This window comes from Diadema setosum, chromosome 16, assembly GCF_964275005.1.
Source record: "Diadema setosum chromosome 16, eeDiaSeto1, whole genome shotgun sequence".
Classification (NCBI taxonomy): domain Eukaryota; kingdom Metazoa; phylum Echinodermata; class Echinoidea; order Diadematoida; family Diadematidae; genus Diadema; species Diadema setosum.
The window spans coordinates 16,664,810-16,680,702 of record NC_092700.1 but is presented as its reverse complement, the minus strand read 5'-3'; the positions used below and the strand labels follow the sequence as shown (position 1 = coordinate 16,680,702).

At 39.1% G+C, this 15,893-nt stretch overlaps 1 protein-coding gene across 2 annotated transcripts; it reads left to right on the top strand.

Moving 5' to 3' along the window:
- The first annotated feature begins 816 nt into the window (after positions 1–816).
- LOC140240022 (uncharacterized) lies at positions 817–15,377 on the top strand. Of its 2 annotated transcripts, XM_072319833.1 has the most exons (14): positions 817–903; positions 1,591–1,800; positions 2,905–3,125; positions 4,423–4,512; positions 6,049–6,222; positions 6,699–6,841; positions 7,482–7,655; positions 8,459–8,668; positions 9,299–9,435; positions 10,032–10,136; positions 11,250–11,406; positions 12,693–12,845; positions 13,245–13,368; positions 14,362–15,377. In XM_072319833.1, exons 2-14 carry the CDS (start codon positions 1,638–1,640, stop codon positions 14,542–14,544), a joined length of 2,034 nt encoding a protein of 677 aa, XP_072175934.1. In that variant the 5' UTR covers positions 817–903; positions 1,591–1,637; the 3' UTR covers positions 14,545–15,377. The 2 variants fall into 2 exon arrangements, with proteins under 2 accessions (XP_072175934.1, XP_072175935.1); XM_072319834.1 differs by lacking the exons at positions 13,245–13,368; positions 14,362–15,377 and having other exon boundaries at positions 12,604–12,828.
- The last annotated feature ends 516 nt before the right edge of the window (positions 15,378–15,893 follow it).

Here is a 15,893-nt window from a genome sequence, read left to right as displayed (position 1 = left end):
CGATTCGATTTGATTTGATTTGATTTATTCCTGCATTTTTCACAAAGTATATATAACATGAACAATTTTCCAAAACTATTCACATTGTATTCAACACAAAATGAATATAAGCGTAGTCATATATAATGAATGAAATATTGTATAGGTGAACTATAATCATACAAAAACAATTGGAAAATCATCGATTATTCAATCGAATGAATACATACAAAATGCAGGAGACCACCAGAAGGTTGAGTTTGGTGGCGGCCGCTGGAAAACCATATGGCTCATACTTTTTTACAAATAATTTAATACATATTAAATTGTGTAACCGAATAGGCTATCTACAAAATGCATCAGTGCAAGTGCATATGTGCAGTTTTATTGTTTAATTATTGTTAATGTTATTAAAAAAAAAACAGTGTAGATTACTTTTCATATAAAAAAATGATATACACAATGTTTATGTATGCATATTAGGTATGGACACGAGTCATGTAAAATAACAATGTGATTGAAAGAATAAAGTATATCTCGACAATAATAACTGTGTCCGCACACTGTGTTTTATTAGACATGGGATCCTTCAGAAGGTTCCAGATGCCATACATCTATTGTAAATACACCGTGTATTCTTTTTTTTTTTTAGCCCTGATTGACAGTGCGCGCGCACTTGTACTGTGATGACATTGCTTTGTGACAATGGCACTGTGACGTCATTGCGCGTTTCAAAGCTTTACGCGCTGCGTTGACAAGGGAGACCATGAGTGAAGCACGCAGAGTAGAATTCTGTATATATGCGCTATGCAGTATAAATTGTAGTCATGATGGGCACTGAGATGCAGGTGGTCTTTTTCCTCTTCTTTTGTTCTGTTTAATAGAAGAATTTCAGAACTCGGCATAAACGATGTGCTAATCGACGTAAGTAGTTCATTTGGAGCATTCAGGTATCTTGTATGTAATTTCGTCACCTTCCATATACATATATTTTTTTCGGGGTAAGGAGGTTGTCCTGATGTGGGTATTAATTTTGTTTTCTGGTGTCTAAAAAGAAAAAAGAAAAAAAAAACTTCGTACATATAATATTTACAGAAATGGTACCTAAAGAGCTATTCGACTGGTTTCAAGTACGTTCTCTTATATTGTGTGCTGGAATAGGGAAAATGTTTGTCATTCAATAGCATAAAACAAACCAAAACAATTGCCAGCGTTTCAAGAAAACGCAATTTGTGTTGTCCTTGCTTTAATGTTTGAATTCGAGTTTGCCATTGCGTTATTCTATATGCAACTTAATACCTGTGTCATGGAGTATTTTGCAGTGTTGAATCTTAGTGCACGTAACACTACGTCGTTACTGAATTGTATAGACTCTGGTTTTTATTTCTACCCATTTTTTATACAATAATTTTATAAATAAATCGTTACATAAAACCATGCAAACAAGCAAGAATAAACCTAGTCCACAAACTTTGGCATAATAACTCACGAAATCGAATATATGGATGTTAAGGTGAGGGTATGCAATATCAAGTGAGATCGAAAGCCAATGAGACATCTAACCTCATCCTGTACCAGTCCTTGATATTTCTTGCTATTATCCTAACATAGATTGGGAAAGATAAAAGACTATAGCTAGAGGAAGAGAGAAGAAAAAAATGGCGCCTGTAACTGCCGCTGCCCACGGGACCGGGTCGCTCCCTGCTTCCCAGGCCAACGCTCACGGCGGCTACACTGTCATGATGTCGGAGGAAGATTACCACAACACGCAAAGCATGGAGATGACTAAGTTTGTTCGAGAACACTTCAAAACTCCGAAAGGTAACGTTCTTCTCTTTATTTGCTTTTCTCTCATTTCATTGTTTTATTTTTATAATTCATGTCCTACCTTAACTTTAGCAGCATAATCGGAATTTGCTATCTTTGGAAGTGCAGAATGCTATCAATATACAAACTTCTTGATGTTACAATTGTTCATATCACTATGGAAGATGTAAGAATCAAAGCAGCGATTGCTGTCAACAAATCAAAAACTTCGATATCAGCTTCCTCGGATTTCTATAAAATCGTCAAACATCATGTGGCATCGGTTCGACATTACCCTGCCATATCGAGTTAAGTAGAGCTTATCAAAACAGCAATAGCTTTTTAAAGAGGATGAGATTATAGTTGATGATTATCACTGACAAATGAAACGAGTTAGTTTAGCTCTTTATATGATCTCGTTGGGTTGCTATAATTTGCTTATGTGCATTTTACCAATCCAATCTTTATTTCCAGAAGGCATTATAAAACCCCAAAATTCCATAAAGTTTGTCACTATTGTCTGGTTTTGAGGAAGCTTTTACCGTGCCTTTCATTTGACTTGACTCTTAAAACGAGAAAATTCAATTCCTGTAGACGCCTTGCTGTGAAAGCCGGAGAAATGACCTGTAGATCCGGGAATACATGATTCAAACTGGCTCCCCAGTGATATCGATGGTCTTCCAGTGCGTTTTAGAGAACGCCGATCGTTCGTGCTAGGGCCCCAGCATATTGTCACCTATATTCTTAAAAATTATAATTACCGGCTGCGTTTCCGCTTCGTGTTTTCACATCTAACGAGCATCGAGACAACCTATAAAAGTGTCATCGAAGTTGACTAGGATTATACGAAGAAGGCTCGATAATGGTAATGTTTCTATTGAGAAGGCGTCGAGATTAACTGACAATTAGACGCTTAACTTGCACGAAAGGGTCACTGAAATAAAAAAAAAAAAGCACGCTTCAAACCAAACATGCATTGCAGTGTAAAAACGTATGGAAAATGCATGCACTCAAAAAAAAATCTCACAAATGAAATCACATTGAAATGAATAAAAACGTTTGGGTGTTCCCTGGGCATTATACCCACCTCTTTCGGTATCCTGTTATTTTCCTTCGCAGTACCGTCTTACCGTGCCGAGCGAATTCGCTGCCGAACCGACACTATGCGTATCGAGGAGCGCGATCGTGGGGTATGGCGGGAGAACAACCTGCGGCGTCACCACCACCTCACCTGCGGTTTTTACACGCCTTGTCACAAGCCTTACCATCCAATCGGCGACGTGGAGCTGAACAGTCAGCGGCTGCTCCTCGACTCCCTCTCCGACTTTTTGCCGAAGAAGGTTAGTTCATGGAGCCAGGCTTCTACGGATTTGACTTCGATTTTGAGGCGGCTTGTTGGCTCAGGTGGCACGTCGTTTGCCGAACACACAATAATGAGGTCCCCGGTTCGAAGCCCTATCATAATTTATGGAGACTAGCTGAACTTAATACGTCACGACCTCTTCGAATCTTTCATTTTAGGTTTTACTTGGCCTCTGTGTAAAGGTGCTCTACAGAGGACATGGGTAAACGTTCTCAATGTAAGAAAATAACAAGTCATTTGCGATACAAGTTCCATCGTCACTCTTTTGAAGTACATGCTCTATTAAGCACCCCTCCTTCTTTACTGGTTGGTTACTTTTAACCCTTTGTCGTTCGTCGAAGGCCACAAACATTGTTGGGAAATGAATAAAACCCACGCACATCATATCATGATAAAGTAGTCTTTGTTCATACTGAATGATACTAACTTTGGACACCTTTGATTGAAATCCTAGCATGATATTGTCAAATTGAACAACAGCGTGAAATGTAATGTTTAAGGTTTGCTCCACTTCGAAATAGAAAGAAAAAAGCTTCAAACTAAGTTTTTACATCATCTCTGTAAACGGTTCTTTGTTTTTCAGGCTTACTTTGATGATATTCTCGTATTTTTTTTTTCCTCCGGGTGAAGTAAAGTGTACAGTACTGTTCTGGGAGGAGTTCGGGGTTTGTTTGATGAAGACCTGTTTTGAAATGGCTGAGATAGCAAAAAGTAGAGTAAAACAAAGTGGTCCTAATAAAAGGTAGGACCCACTATTATTAAGGCACCTGGTTTCTGATTATATCAGCCATTTCAAGGCTGATTTTTGTCCGGTAAACTTTGAGTAACGTTCCTCTTGGAATTGTATGCTCTTTGACATTTCATATTAGAGGATTCTTAATTATCTTGTTCAAGGTTACATCCAGAATCCCCATCTTAACTAGATTTATACCACCCCTTTAAAAAATTTCTTATCCTGGTTAACATTTACATTCTGCAGGTTGGGGTAACAAAAGTGAAAACAGGAGACCATCATCACAATATAGCGTGCATTGGAAGCGGCCCTAACAAGAATTGTTTGAGGTTTTACGTTACAAGCGACTTTTATTCAAAGGGTCTACTGAATCAGTAGAACACTGTACATTTTCTGATATGCACAAGTAGATGAAGATATAGATCTTTCCGTTCGATGTTCTGTCTTTGCTGGTATGGGTCGAATTCTCAACGCAATTCTTCAGTGTTCATCTGGTCATGTTCATGATTGACTGTGGACAATATTCATTGCTTGACCACAGCTTCCCATGCAATCTCTGACGTCACGATTTGGCCGTCGAGACCCCAAGCTCTCCCCGTTGAAAGTTGAGCCTGCCAAAACCATCGCCGAGGTAAGTCGATTCCGAATGCAAAACCCCTGGCATATACTTTCTGTGGGGTCTTTCTGTGGGGGAAACCACAGCATAACATTCGAAAAGATCAAATATAAAAAGTCTGATAGGATTCGATTAAAGATCTGCTTAACTTTAAACTGATCAAGTAAATGCAGTTGAAATGTGCCATCCTTCCTTGAAAATACCATTTTGAAAAACGAATGAAAAATGTTGACAACACTCTGATATCTCTGTATATCATTAAATGTTAAAGCTGCTTTCATGTACATCAAAATGTCACAACCTCAGATTTTTTGTTAGTTGTCTGTAGCATTACCTTTGTGGAGGTGAGAAGTCAGGTCGAGGCAGCATCTCCACAACGTGTCAAACATCCATCGGGGGAATGTGCTAAAAATATCGTCATTATCATACTCTTGTCTGAGTTTCACATTTGTACGATTATTTTGCTTTCGACAGATCTGCCATGCATAAATGGTATGATGGCAGCGACAACGTTTTAGATCGGTGGAGTGGCCTTCATGATATCTCAAATTTCTTTTCTTCCTTCTGTTCTTATTCTTCCTCCTTATCTTCCGGGTTCTTCCTTCCTCAATTTTGGTCTTTGCTATCATTGTGGTTAACAATTTTACTGCAATTATTGGTCCTGGATGTGACAACAGAAACGAGAGCATTGTCATGACTGTTATTGTTATTTGTGACCCTGCATCACAAAACCAACAAAAAGTCGCCAGACATGGGTTTTTAGTTAGGGCCAGATTCTGAGAGACCAGACTCTAAGCTTTAAAATCATGTATAACTCGCAATGACTCAATTCAAAATGGACTCGCCTAACCTATCTAAACATAAGAAGGGAAACATAATCTGGAAAAGTGTTAACTGAGAAAAGAGGCTCTAAAATATAGGGTCTATTCAAGCGTTTAATCTTACCAAGCCGTGCTAGCTGTGCAATGAATGGGACAAAAAAAAAAAAATAGGCTGTAAATCTCCGCAGAAGCTGAGATTCCTCATGCTCTATTAGCACATTCTTTCCGTGACTAATACCAACTTTCAAAGCAGTAGCTTTATCCTTTCAAAAGTTTCTAAGAGTTAAAAGGGAAGAATGTGTAAAGGGTTTTTAAGAAGCGAAAAATTGCCTCTAAGACATACCTGATCACACTAATCTACCCCAAAAAACAAAAAAAAAAAGTTGTAGAAAAACTGCTGAAAACATCCTTTCCCATTCTTTTAATGATCCCAAACTTAGGTATAACGTAGAATAAGAATAGCTCTTTCAGAAAATGTAAAAAAGTCGAGATTGACTTTGCTTACCCGTTTCACTTTTTTTTAGGCCGCACGTAAAATCAAGAGGTGTGACCAATGGTGACTTTTGTTGTTTTGTGATGCATGGTCACGTTTTTACCTTCGCCTATTGTTATCTGAGCACTACTACCACTGAACTTTGAATCCCTAATTCGGTACTCATTGTCCCAGCTGTCGGAGTTAAATTAAGAGGAAAATTATGATAAAGACTAATGCAATTTTTTACCGTGACAGGCGCCGCTGACGAAAGAGCGGGTTAAAGACGCCGACGTAGACGAGAAACTTCGGGAACGCGCCTACGCTACGGCTGGTTATGCCTACATACAGCAGCGACTCTCGGAGTCCGAGACGATTCTCCGGGCCGAGCGGGGAGGGCAGACCTTCGAGAAGTGCATGAAGAAGATCAAGGTAAGTGGTTAGTCGTAGACTGACAACTGTGGTATTATTTGCTCGATCTTCATTTTTTTTTTTTTCATTTGATTGGTTTCGTTTGGTGTGTCAAGACGAAGCGTCAGACCACTGATCTAAGGAGGTATTTGGATATTGCACTGGTCCATATTCGTGCTTATTTCATACTTTCTTCCTCATTCATTTCGTGTTCCATGACAGCGCTTTAACGAAAAAAAAAAAAGGGTTATATGATTATAACACAACGAATACGATGTTTACTTTATTCGGGAGGGGGGGGGGGCAAAAACATATATTTTCAATGATTCTCAGGATTCAATAGCTTTACTCATTTGGAATATCATCCACAAAGCAAAGCTATCTGTCACAAATCAAGACATTTACACTGAACCGAACTCGTTGTTATTCTCTGCTCATACAATAAGTCGTTTCCATGGCAAAGACGCTGATTCATCTGTTCTGGTGGTGGTATACAGGACATGAAGAAGCGACAGAGCGAGATGGGCCGGAGGCACCCTTCCCTGACCCTGAACCCGCCGGCTTTCGGGGCGTGGTCTCCGATGAACAGCCCTTCGTCCACTCCAGCGCCAAAGATAGAAGACATCGAGGATGCCGAAAGGTACCGAAATATACCGAAAGGCTGTCAGGGAAAACACACTTGCTGCTTAATATGGATATAGAGCACATACATAGAACATAGAAACACCAGACATGATATGAAAACAAAGAGGACATTACATTAAATGCACAATATGTGGAGAGAACTTGAGTACAAAATATGAAATTAGATATCTTTTACTGAACTGTTTACCAGAATCATTGCAAATCTGCTTTAGTTAGGATATTATATTGACGTTAAAATGATTTCATTCTAATACGATTTCATATGAGGGATTTACATCAAACCAGTATAGTTGCTTGTTTTTTTTTTTGTGTGTGTGTGGTTTTTTTTTTTTTTTTGGGGGGGGGTTGTGTGTGAATGTGTGTGTGTGTGTGTGTGTGTGTGTGCATATTTCATGACTGCTTAACAGAGTGACATAAAATTGTTCATATATTGATCGCTATTATCAGATTTTGCTGCAAAATATCGGCAGCATAAAACATTACCGAAATTGAGACATTGACAGTTTTTCTGGAGCCTTTTTTTTTTTAGCTTAGATGTTAAAACGAAGTAGAAAAAGGGGGAAATTCATATTGGCCTACCTTTGTGGGTTATGAGTCACAATGAAACACTGATCTTCGTTCTTGCACATCCACAGGAGAGCTCACAATAGAAAGCGCCACCTATGGCTGGGAAAGGCTCAGTGCGTGATGAAACTCTTGAATGCCCTTCACAACATCAAGAGTCGTGACCTGAGGTCACGTGTTCCAATGTCACACGAACAGGTGAAACATCTCTACCGTGACGTCATCTGGGAGAAGCCAGCAATCAGGTTGGGGTCATTTTTTTAAATTTTTCCCATGATGAATGATCATTTTGGGTTAATGTTATTGATTTGTCTGTTGGTATCCAATTCTGTATTATGCACTGATCGTTTTCATAAATAGAAACAGGAAGAATCTCTGCAGCATCAACAACATGAACAACAAATCTGAACTTCCAAGCCTTGACTGCTCATTTTTCTCGATAAGTTAATTTTTCCACTCAAAGAAAGAAAAACGGAACTCTCTAAATTCCGTGGATTGAAAGTCAATCTAATAGATTGTATAGCCAGGGACCAATCCAAAATTGGATTGAAAGTTTCAATCGAATAAGACTGAATTCTAACTCCATAAGATTGAAAACTTCAATCCAACGTTTGGATTGGTCCCTGACTACAATTTATTTCAATCTAAGGAATTTAGAGTGAACAGAAAGGAGGCGAAGGAGAAAAATATAGCAATAATTATGACAAAAAAAGCAGGAATGGTTTATGAAAAATTAAAAGATATTATGGTGGAAAAACATGCAAAACGTTCAAAACGCTGGAATACAAAGCCCACATTGATAAATTGCATAATGTTCAATAATTGTATTATTGTAATAATACCCCTTTTGCTATTCAGTTATGATAATGATGTGGAAGTATCGCTCCAGGCAAAAATACCACAAACATGACAAACAGGTTTTCCTACAAATTGAATATTCCAAGCAAATAAGGAACAAATATTAATCGGTTTTTTTACGTAAGAAAGGTTAATGCTCAAATCTTACAATTCAGTAAATCGCGTGCACTCTTGACAATGGAATTCACAGCCAGAGCAAGCCGACCAAGACACCGCTTACCACCTTGGACACCACTGCCCGGGTTGGATCGTCGGCAGACACAGTGAGTTCTGGAGACCAACCCATGGTGGGCACGCTAAAACCATCCAAGCCGGTCCTGCCTGCCAACAAATCGAGCATGAGCATGCAGGGGAAACCTCCGGGAGATGTGCAATCACCGTCACCGGCGCCGTGGAAAAAGTGAGCTGGTCCTTATAATGCCCATATGCCATTCTTATTTTTCTCCCGTCAGTCCCTGCGGCCGATTCATGATTTTCTCACACCCGATATCTTCGGAGCCAAAATAATGCCGAAAGTAAAAGCATTTTTTTTTTTTTTTGCTAGCAGATTACATTAAAATTGGTTAGCTTGAAGTAAACTCAAATCTGTGTTTATCTTTACTGTATAACACTCTTTAATGATCAAATAAACAGTTGGAGAAGTGCCATTGAAATCGGGCGCGAAAGAATACAGAACAAGAAAGTTTACGAATTTAACGTTTTACATGTTTTCAAAACAAAAACCCTCAATGATATTGGTAGCAATCGCATAGGCAGTTATTGATGTTGTGATTATGTCGTCGCCTCACAAATATCCATCTATTTGTCTATAACTTAGATTTTCACGAAATATCCCTTCTTAGATATGAAGCGAAAAAAAGCGCCACCATTGTAAGAAGTGCGCGCAATGATATTGCAGAGCACAAAGAGATTTTTATCGCTTTGGTAGAACGACAGAGGTTTGTACCGTGCGTTTTTTCAATATGCAGCAAATTTTGTAGAAGTGTTGTACCAACCAATGGCAGAGCTGTGTCTGCATTGCTTCCCACAGATTCGGTTACCATGGTAACGCGAGGAAAGGCTTCAGGCTGGAGCGGGAACACCGCGTGGAAACCTGGGAGGATCTGCTAACCGCATCCTCGCCTAGTCCGCAGAAGAGAAACAGTGTCCTCCCTAACCTGCTATCGGGTAAGAGACTGGTGGAGACGAGTAGCTGTTGATGAACACTGGACAGATAAATCTGCAGTTAATAGTAATAGTTATCTACAGTAAAACTAAAACTACACTAAATAGTAGATACATACAATGTTTCTGTGCCTAGCATTTCACTTTATCACCATCACTTTCTTCTTAATGATCACATTTTACTTCTCATCATCACCCTTTCATTATAATCATAACTTACCATATCTTTATATGCACTAGACCAAAACAGTTCTAACGTTAAGCCTGTCTAGGAGGAGGACTAAAAGTTCTGGATCTACATCTGGCTCTAGGTCTTGCTGGCAGCGCAAACGGATCCGCGTATGCATCAATGCTTTACTTGCCACAAGTTCAGTGTGTCCTAGGATCTATTGCACGGCTGGCTCGCTTGATTTACCGTTCAATAGACGTCTATTGCACTGCCATTAAGAGTGAGCGTGGGATAGCTGATTCTTCTGAATGTCATGTGACCCGCATTCATCCAATCAAATGGCATGAATCTATACATGTGTTGTATAAAAACTTGAACTACGCGAATCTATCTTCTGCTCTCTTTTCGCCTCTTCTAACTGCAATTCTAGCATCTCACCCTGTATATGCCGTGATGAAATGGCACCAAGTCCACAGCGACAACAAGCAGAAGCAGCCGTACTGGATGACTGTCGGCGTGGCCAATGAGGAGAAGGGTAAGAAAATATAGAGAAGAGACAAAATGGCGGTCTTTGTGCCATGATCGAGACTCATGTAATCTATTGGGAAAATAATTCCATTATAAGGTCTAGATGTTCGCGGTGTCATCCCACGGGTCTCTTTGTGATTCTATTTTACAGCGCTTCATTTAATGTCTTTTTTTTTCTTTGCTTAAGTCAAAAGGATTTTAGAACGTATCTTTCGTATCAGATTATGTTAGAATTATGATAGCTGAGTTGTGGGGGAGTGGATTGTCCAGTTGCTGAATATTGTTTGTCTCAATATATATGATTTCTACAAGGTAGCGATGAAACGACAATCATATACATAATAATATACAACATCGACCGACAGCACAGCATGGGACATTTTGAAATCTAATAACTTTTTCCCTTTACGTCCGATTATAATAAAGCATCTATACCGTTAAGTTCATATGATGTTGATGTCACGCGTACTATCTTTAATTCAAACGGGAATGGAGTACTGTCCCTTTAAAGGACAAGTTCACCTTCATTAACATAAGGATTGAGAGAATGGAGCAATATTAGTAGAAAACATCAGTGAAAGTTTGAGAAAAATCGGACAATCCTTTCAAAAGTTATGAATTTTTAAATTGTTTGTGTTGGAACTGCTGGATGAGGAGACTACTGAGGCTCGTGATGTCATTTGAGTACAACAGTATAAAGAAAATGTAAAGAAAATAAGACATATTTTCAATTTTTTCGCATAATAAAAGAGCACTTGACTTGCCTCTTTCTAAAGGCAATGGGAATAATATTACCCATAACATGTGTCAGTAACGAGTCAAGGGAATGTGTACTTTTTCCAAAAGATGACATTTTGTGAAATTCTCTTTATATTTTCCTTATATTGTTGTACTCATATGACATCATACGCTGCAGTAGTCTTCTCATCCAGCGATAGCTGCACAAAAACTTCAAAAATTCATAACTTTTGAACGGATTGCCCGATTTTCCTCAAACTTTCCATGATGTGTTCTACTAATATTGCTACATTCTCTCAATCCTTATGTTAATGAAGGTGAACTTGTCCTTTAAGGATTAAAGGATACATGATTATTATCATAATTATCATGTACCCCTCAGTCAAGCGTGTGCCTCCGCCGAACGTGTCGGGGAGCAAACGGAGTGTGACCGATGACCAGGACGCCGAGGCAACCCTCCAAGACATTCAGCAGAACTTCAAGAAAGTCCAGAAGAACCTCGCTCGCGAAGTCCAGCAGGATCTCGAGCGGTTGGACAGGTTAGTGACGCTTGGTGGCGCTATACAATCAGCAATGATCAGAACTATCGTTGATTGCCATTCACTTCCAAGTGTATCAGTAATAGTCAAATTGTGATATCGACCTACTAGTATTTCGAAAAGCATTGCTCGGTTCAGAGTAAAAGTCACATTTTAATAACACATTTTCTACATAACATTTTGTCTATAAAATGATATGAATACCTAATATCTACATTGTAACTCGTCTTTTTTTTAGATACAAATGGTATACTGACACAATTTATCTTGAAAAAAAAATATTACACCAAAAACTTAAAAATTGTAGTTGTTTATAGTTTTCAAGTAAAAATTGCATGATGAAGGCAGTGGATCACTTCGTATGTGTTCGAGAGAAGATGAGTATCGTTTGTCACATGATGAGTGAAAAATAGATAAACAATCGAAGATATACATTTAATCAGACCGTTAGCCTCATGTGTATTTCGGTTCAGTCTAGCACGTAGTCTGAAACTTAGGAACATTTAATGTAATACACTGTTTTAAAACCCAGAAAATGCACTTGTGCAATTGTTGCAACTTTATGAGTAATTCTGATGAAAAAAAAAAAAGAAGAATCCTGCTCGAGTACCTATATGCCTATGATTTCTTTTATCATGGCATCTACTGAAACACTGATCAATTCAGTGCTTGTTTACGTCGATATAGGGCAATTTGCCAATAAGTTACAATGATAACATAGTGCTGACTGTTTCTTTTTTGTTATTTTTCCTTCTGTCTATCATTTCCTCCCTTCTCTATTTCCCCTCTTTCTTTCGATCTATATATCTTTCTATCCCTTTATCTATCTATCTATTCCTCCGTTCTTTTTCTCATCTTCTCTCATTATTTTCTATTAATAACTTGTGCAGTCTTGATCTATAGACACGATGATCTTTTCCCTTAACATCCCATTTAGCCGTCTATTTTCTCTCCTTCTATAATAACGACCTGTACGATACGTTTTCTTTCCGCCTTTCTTGTTCCGTTTCTAGATATGTCTGTCTGCCTCCTTCTCTGTCTGTCTGTCTGTCTGTCTATTCTATCTCCATCCTAGCTCTCTGTTTATGATCCAGTCTTTAGGTCCTACTTGGATAGTATTTATCCTGCTTTATCGCTCTTTTTACGTCTTCAATTTTACTACACCTGTTTTCTTTCGTTTCTCTCATCCCTTTCAAGTTCATATTCTTTCCCAACTTTTCTTCCCTCTTCCCTCTCTCTTCTATCTCTCGACTCCCTTTCCCTTTGTGATGATCACGTGACCCCAGGGACCGCCAGCGGGTCATCAAGCAGAAGTTCCAGGTGATCACCCAGAGTCGGCTCTTTGAGAGGACGGTTCTCAACCTCAAGGCGGCGAGGGCGCACCAGGCCGGACCGGTCATGGCCATCGACGAAGACAGCGAGATTAAGCTGTCGCCATGGTAACGGTGTCTTCTCTAACTACGTCAACCGAACAAATCAAAACAGTGAAGACATATTTTGAGAAATCGTTAATTAAACTCCACAGGACATCGTGGTACTTATTGATTATCATTTCACTTGATTAACACGCCGATAGCGCCAATGCTAAGAAACAACGACCTTATACCTGGCTGTCGCTTGTGAGCACGTGTATCGAAATAGAACGAATGAGTGACTCTTGAAGTACATCGAACGAATGAAACGTTTACTATGAATCTTGCACGTCTTGCACCTTATAACTCGTCCGTGTATTTTTGGTTAATTTCGTAGCCCTCCCATATCTCTTGCATCTCTGTATAAAGTACTAGTAAATGCCTAATTTCACGTATCACCCGTCCAATGAATATTTGCTTCGCCAGGTTCATGGACCTGAAATCGGACATCGAGACGGCGCTGGGTAAATACGACCCCGATGTCGTGGCGATCCTTAATAGGCTCTCGCAGTTTTCTCTCGAAGACGGCAAATCCATAGCCAACGCAAAGGTATACATGTTGAGAATCAGTGTGTTGTATTCTTCTGTAGTTCTGCTAATCCTAATTGGTTTACTGCTGTAGTTGATATTGCTGGGACCGTCTTTCGTTGTCAACTGTAATCCATTTGATGGACTGCAGGTCCTTTGGCAACCCTGAAAATTAGATTCCTTTCACTAACTGGTATATTGTAGGGGTAGTTAATTCAGACATTTCCCTAGAATAGTAAATCTATAGAAACTTCTTTATGATGAGGGTACAAAGGGGAGCGTAAACTCGAGTGACATGGGGTTAGTTTTATTCATTTTTTTTTTTAGGTATGTGACCTCAAAATTTCATACACAATTTTGGAGACATTATTCTTTAACCATGCATAATGTTATGATGTTTGCAACAGGGATATACAACCTCTATGTCAAAAGGCGTTGTCCATGTCACTTCCTATAATCTAATCTCTCCCAATTACGCCACTCTTGTGTACGACTGATATACAATCCGACCTCTTTTATCCAGCCAGCTTTATAATATCCTGACCTCTCTATCATCAGAACGTCTTCACGCATTGAAGACGGGAAAAAAAGTGATACCAAACTCAATCTAAACTCCTGCTAACGAAACTGACTTGAGTTATCTATGATTTTCCCAACAGAAACATGTTGTGAATTTTACATTAAATATAGAATGCTTCATTTCCCGTAAAAAAAGGGGGGGGCTGTAATTTTAGATAGGCTATATTATAGGATAGAGATTATACCACTGTCGCCGTGTCGTACGCTGCCTACCTACGGTTACCACTGGGTTAGCAGCTTCATACTGATGTACATAAACATTGTTTCTCCCATGATGAATTATCCGTGCAAATCGCTCATCCGGACGGGCGTCGTTCCCGCCATGGCCGGACATTAAATATACCAAGAGGTCGGGCTGTAGAAAAATTCATATGATGCAGTATCTTTATGTATGTATGCATATTGTTATTCGATTTCTTGTGTATGGTATACCCAGGAGAAGCTGTGTCTGCTGGTGATGTCGATGCCAGCGAGCGACCTCCTAACGATCCCGATGCAGCTGGCCATCGTCTTCGTGCTCGAAGAGATTCTCTGGGCGCCGCCCAAGGCTCTCGTCCAGTGGTTGCACCACAAGAAGGTGCCCGTGGTCATCGATATCGACCAACAGTCGACGTCGTGATCGAAATAACAGTTGACACTTCACATAAAAACTGTAGATGAAGTATAGCGCCCTCTACAAACAGGAAGTTTAAAAGATTTTCATGAAAGCTACGATATTTTACATCGCTACACTATGGGCACTGCGCTGATTGCTTTTAGAAGTGAAAATGATAATGCTATGTCAAACCCAGATACAGAAAAGACAGATGTGTAGATTTTGATGCATTAGCCATGATAACCACTAATTTATCAAACAATTCTGATAAAGCTCGTCAATCTTTTAAAGCAGCAAACAGTTTGCTTCCTCACCCAGTGTTTATTGATTGCCACATGTCGTAATCTCTGCCGCCTAAAGGACACTGATCACATCCCAAGTGAAAGAAGGAAACTGTGATTAGAGGGACCTGACTTTAAATTATTTGTTCCAACATATGGTTTGGTTGCATTTCCTCGACGCAAAACACCAATGGAAGTGTATTCTGGCAAGAAAATTGTCAAAGTAACGTCGAAGTATGACAATCGACAACAATAACAACAAAGAAAATGGATGATAATTTCAGCAGAAGTCCGATGGCTCCTTATGCTGTTGCCATGACATTAGAAATGGCCGGAAGCCGTCCTTGGCGCTCTTTTCGTGAAACGTTCGACGAATGAAAGGCTGCCAGAATTGTTTCGAGTAATACATTTCCCCTCTCTCTCTCTCTCTCTCTCTCTCTTAGATAGCAGAACACATAATGATAAAAACAGAACTGAACGGTATCATAAAAGTATTTCAAAAATAATGATAACACTTCAATTTTTCACATCTTTTCTGATTTTTATTGTTTTTTCAATGTCAAATAAACGGGAAAATAAAAGACATACGAAAGTGGCATTACAGTCTTGTTGATAGACATTGGGATAAGATATTAATGGTAGTAATACACAAGGCAGTGTTTTGAGTAGTTTATGTTTGACGTCTGGTAGAGTATAACTTAGATGTGAGTACTCAATTTTGTTGTGTATGTTGTGAGAAAAATTGTGTGTCGGCTCATGCCAAGGGTGAATGAAGAAACGTAGAATTATAATAACAACGCGTTGTCATAACGACCCTGTAAAAGCAGTACATCGAAGAAAGACTTTCACAAAATGGTGAAAAAAAGTACTCGTCTTTTCTGGCAAAAGAAATAACTTTGCTGACAATTTACTATCGAATCACAGCTAGCTAATGGTTGTTTATTCTTTAAAAAAAAAAGGAAATATCGAAATATTGCACATATTTCTGATTTTAGGGAAAAGGATACAATTCTACACGAACTCTACTAAACTCGAATGAGAATGAGAGAGAATATATTTGGTGTAAGAGGCTGTGGTAGATTAACGTTGAAA

Coding starts and splice junctions, on each gene's coding strand:
- LOC140240022 (XM_072319833.1), top strand. CDS start 1,638: ATGGCGCCTGTAACTGCCGCTGCCCACGGGACCGGGTCGCTCCCTGCT. Junction 3,126..4,422: donor CCGACTTTTTGCCGAAGAAG/GTTAGTTCATGG, acceptor GCTTGACCACAG/CTTCCCATGCAATCTCTGAC. Junction 7,656..8,458: donor TGGGAGAAGCCAGCAATCAG/GTTGGGGTCATT, acceptor TGGAATTCACAG/CCAGAGCAAGCCGACCAAGA.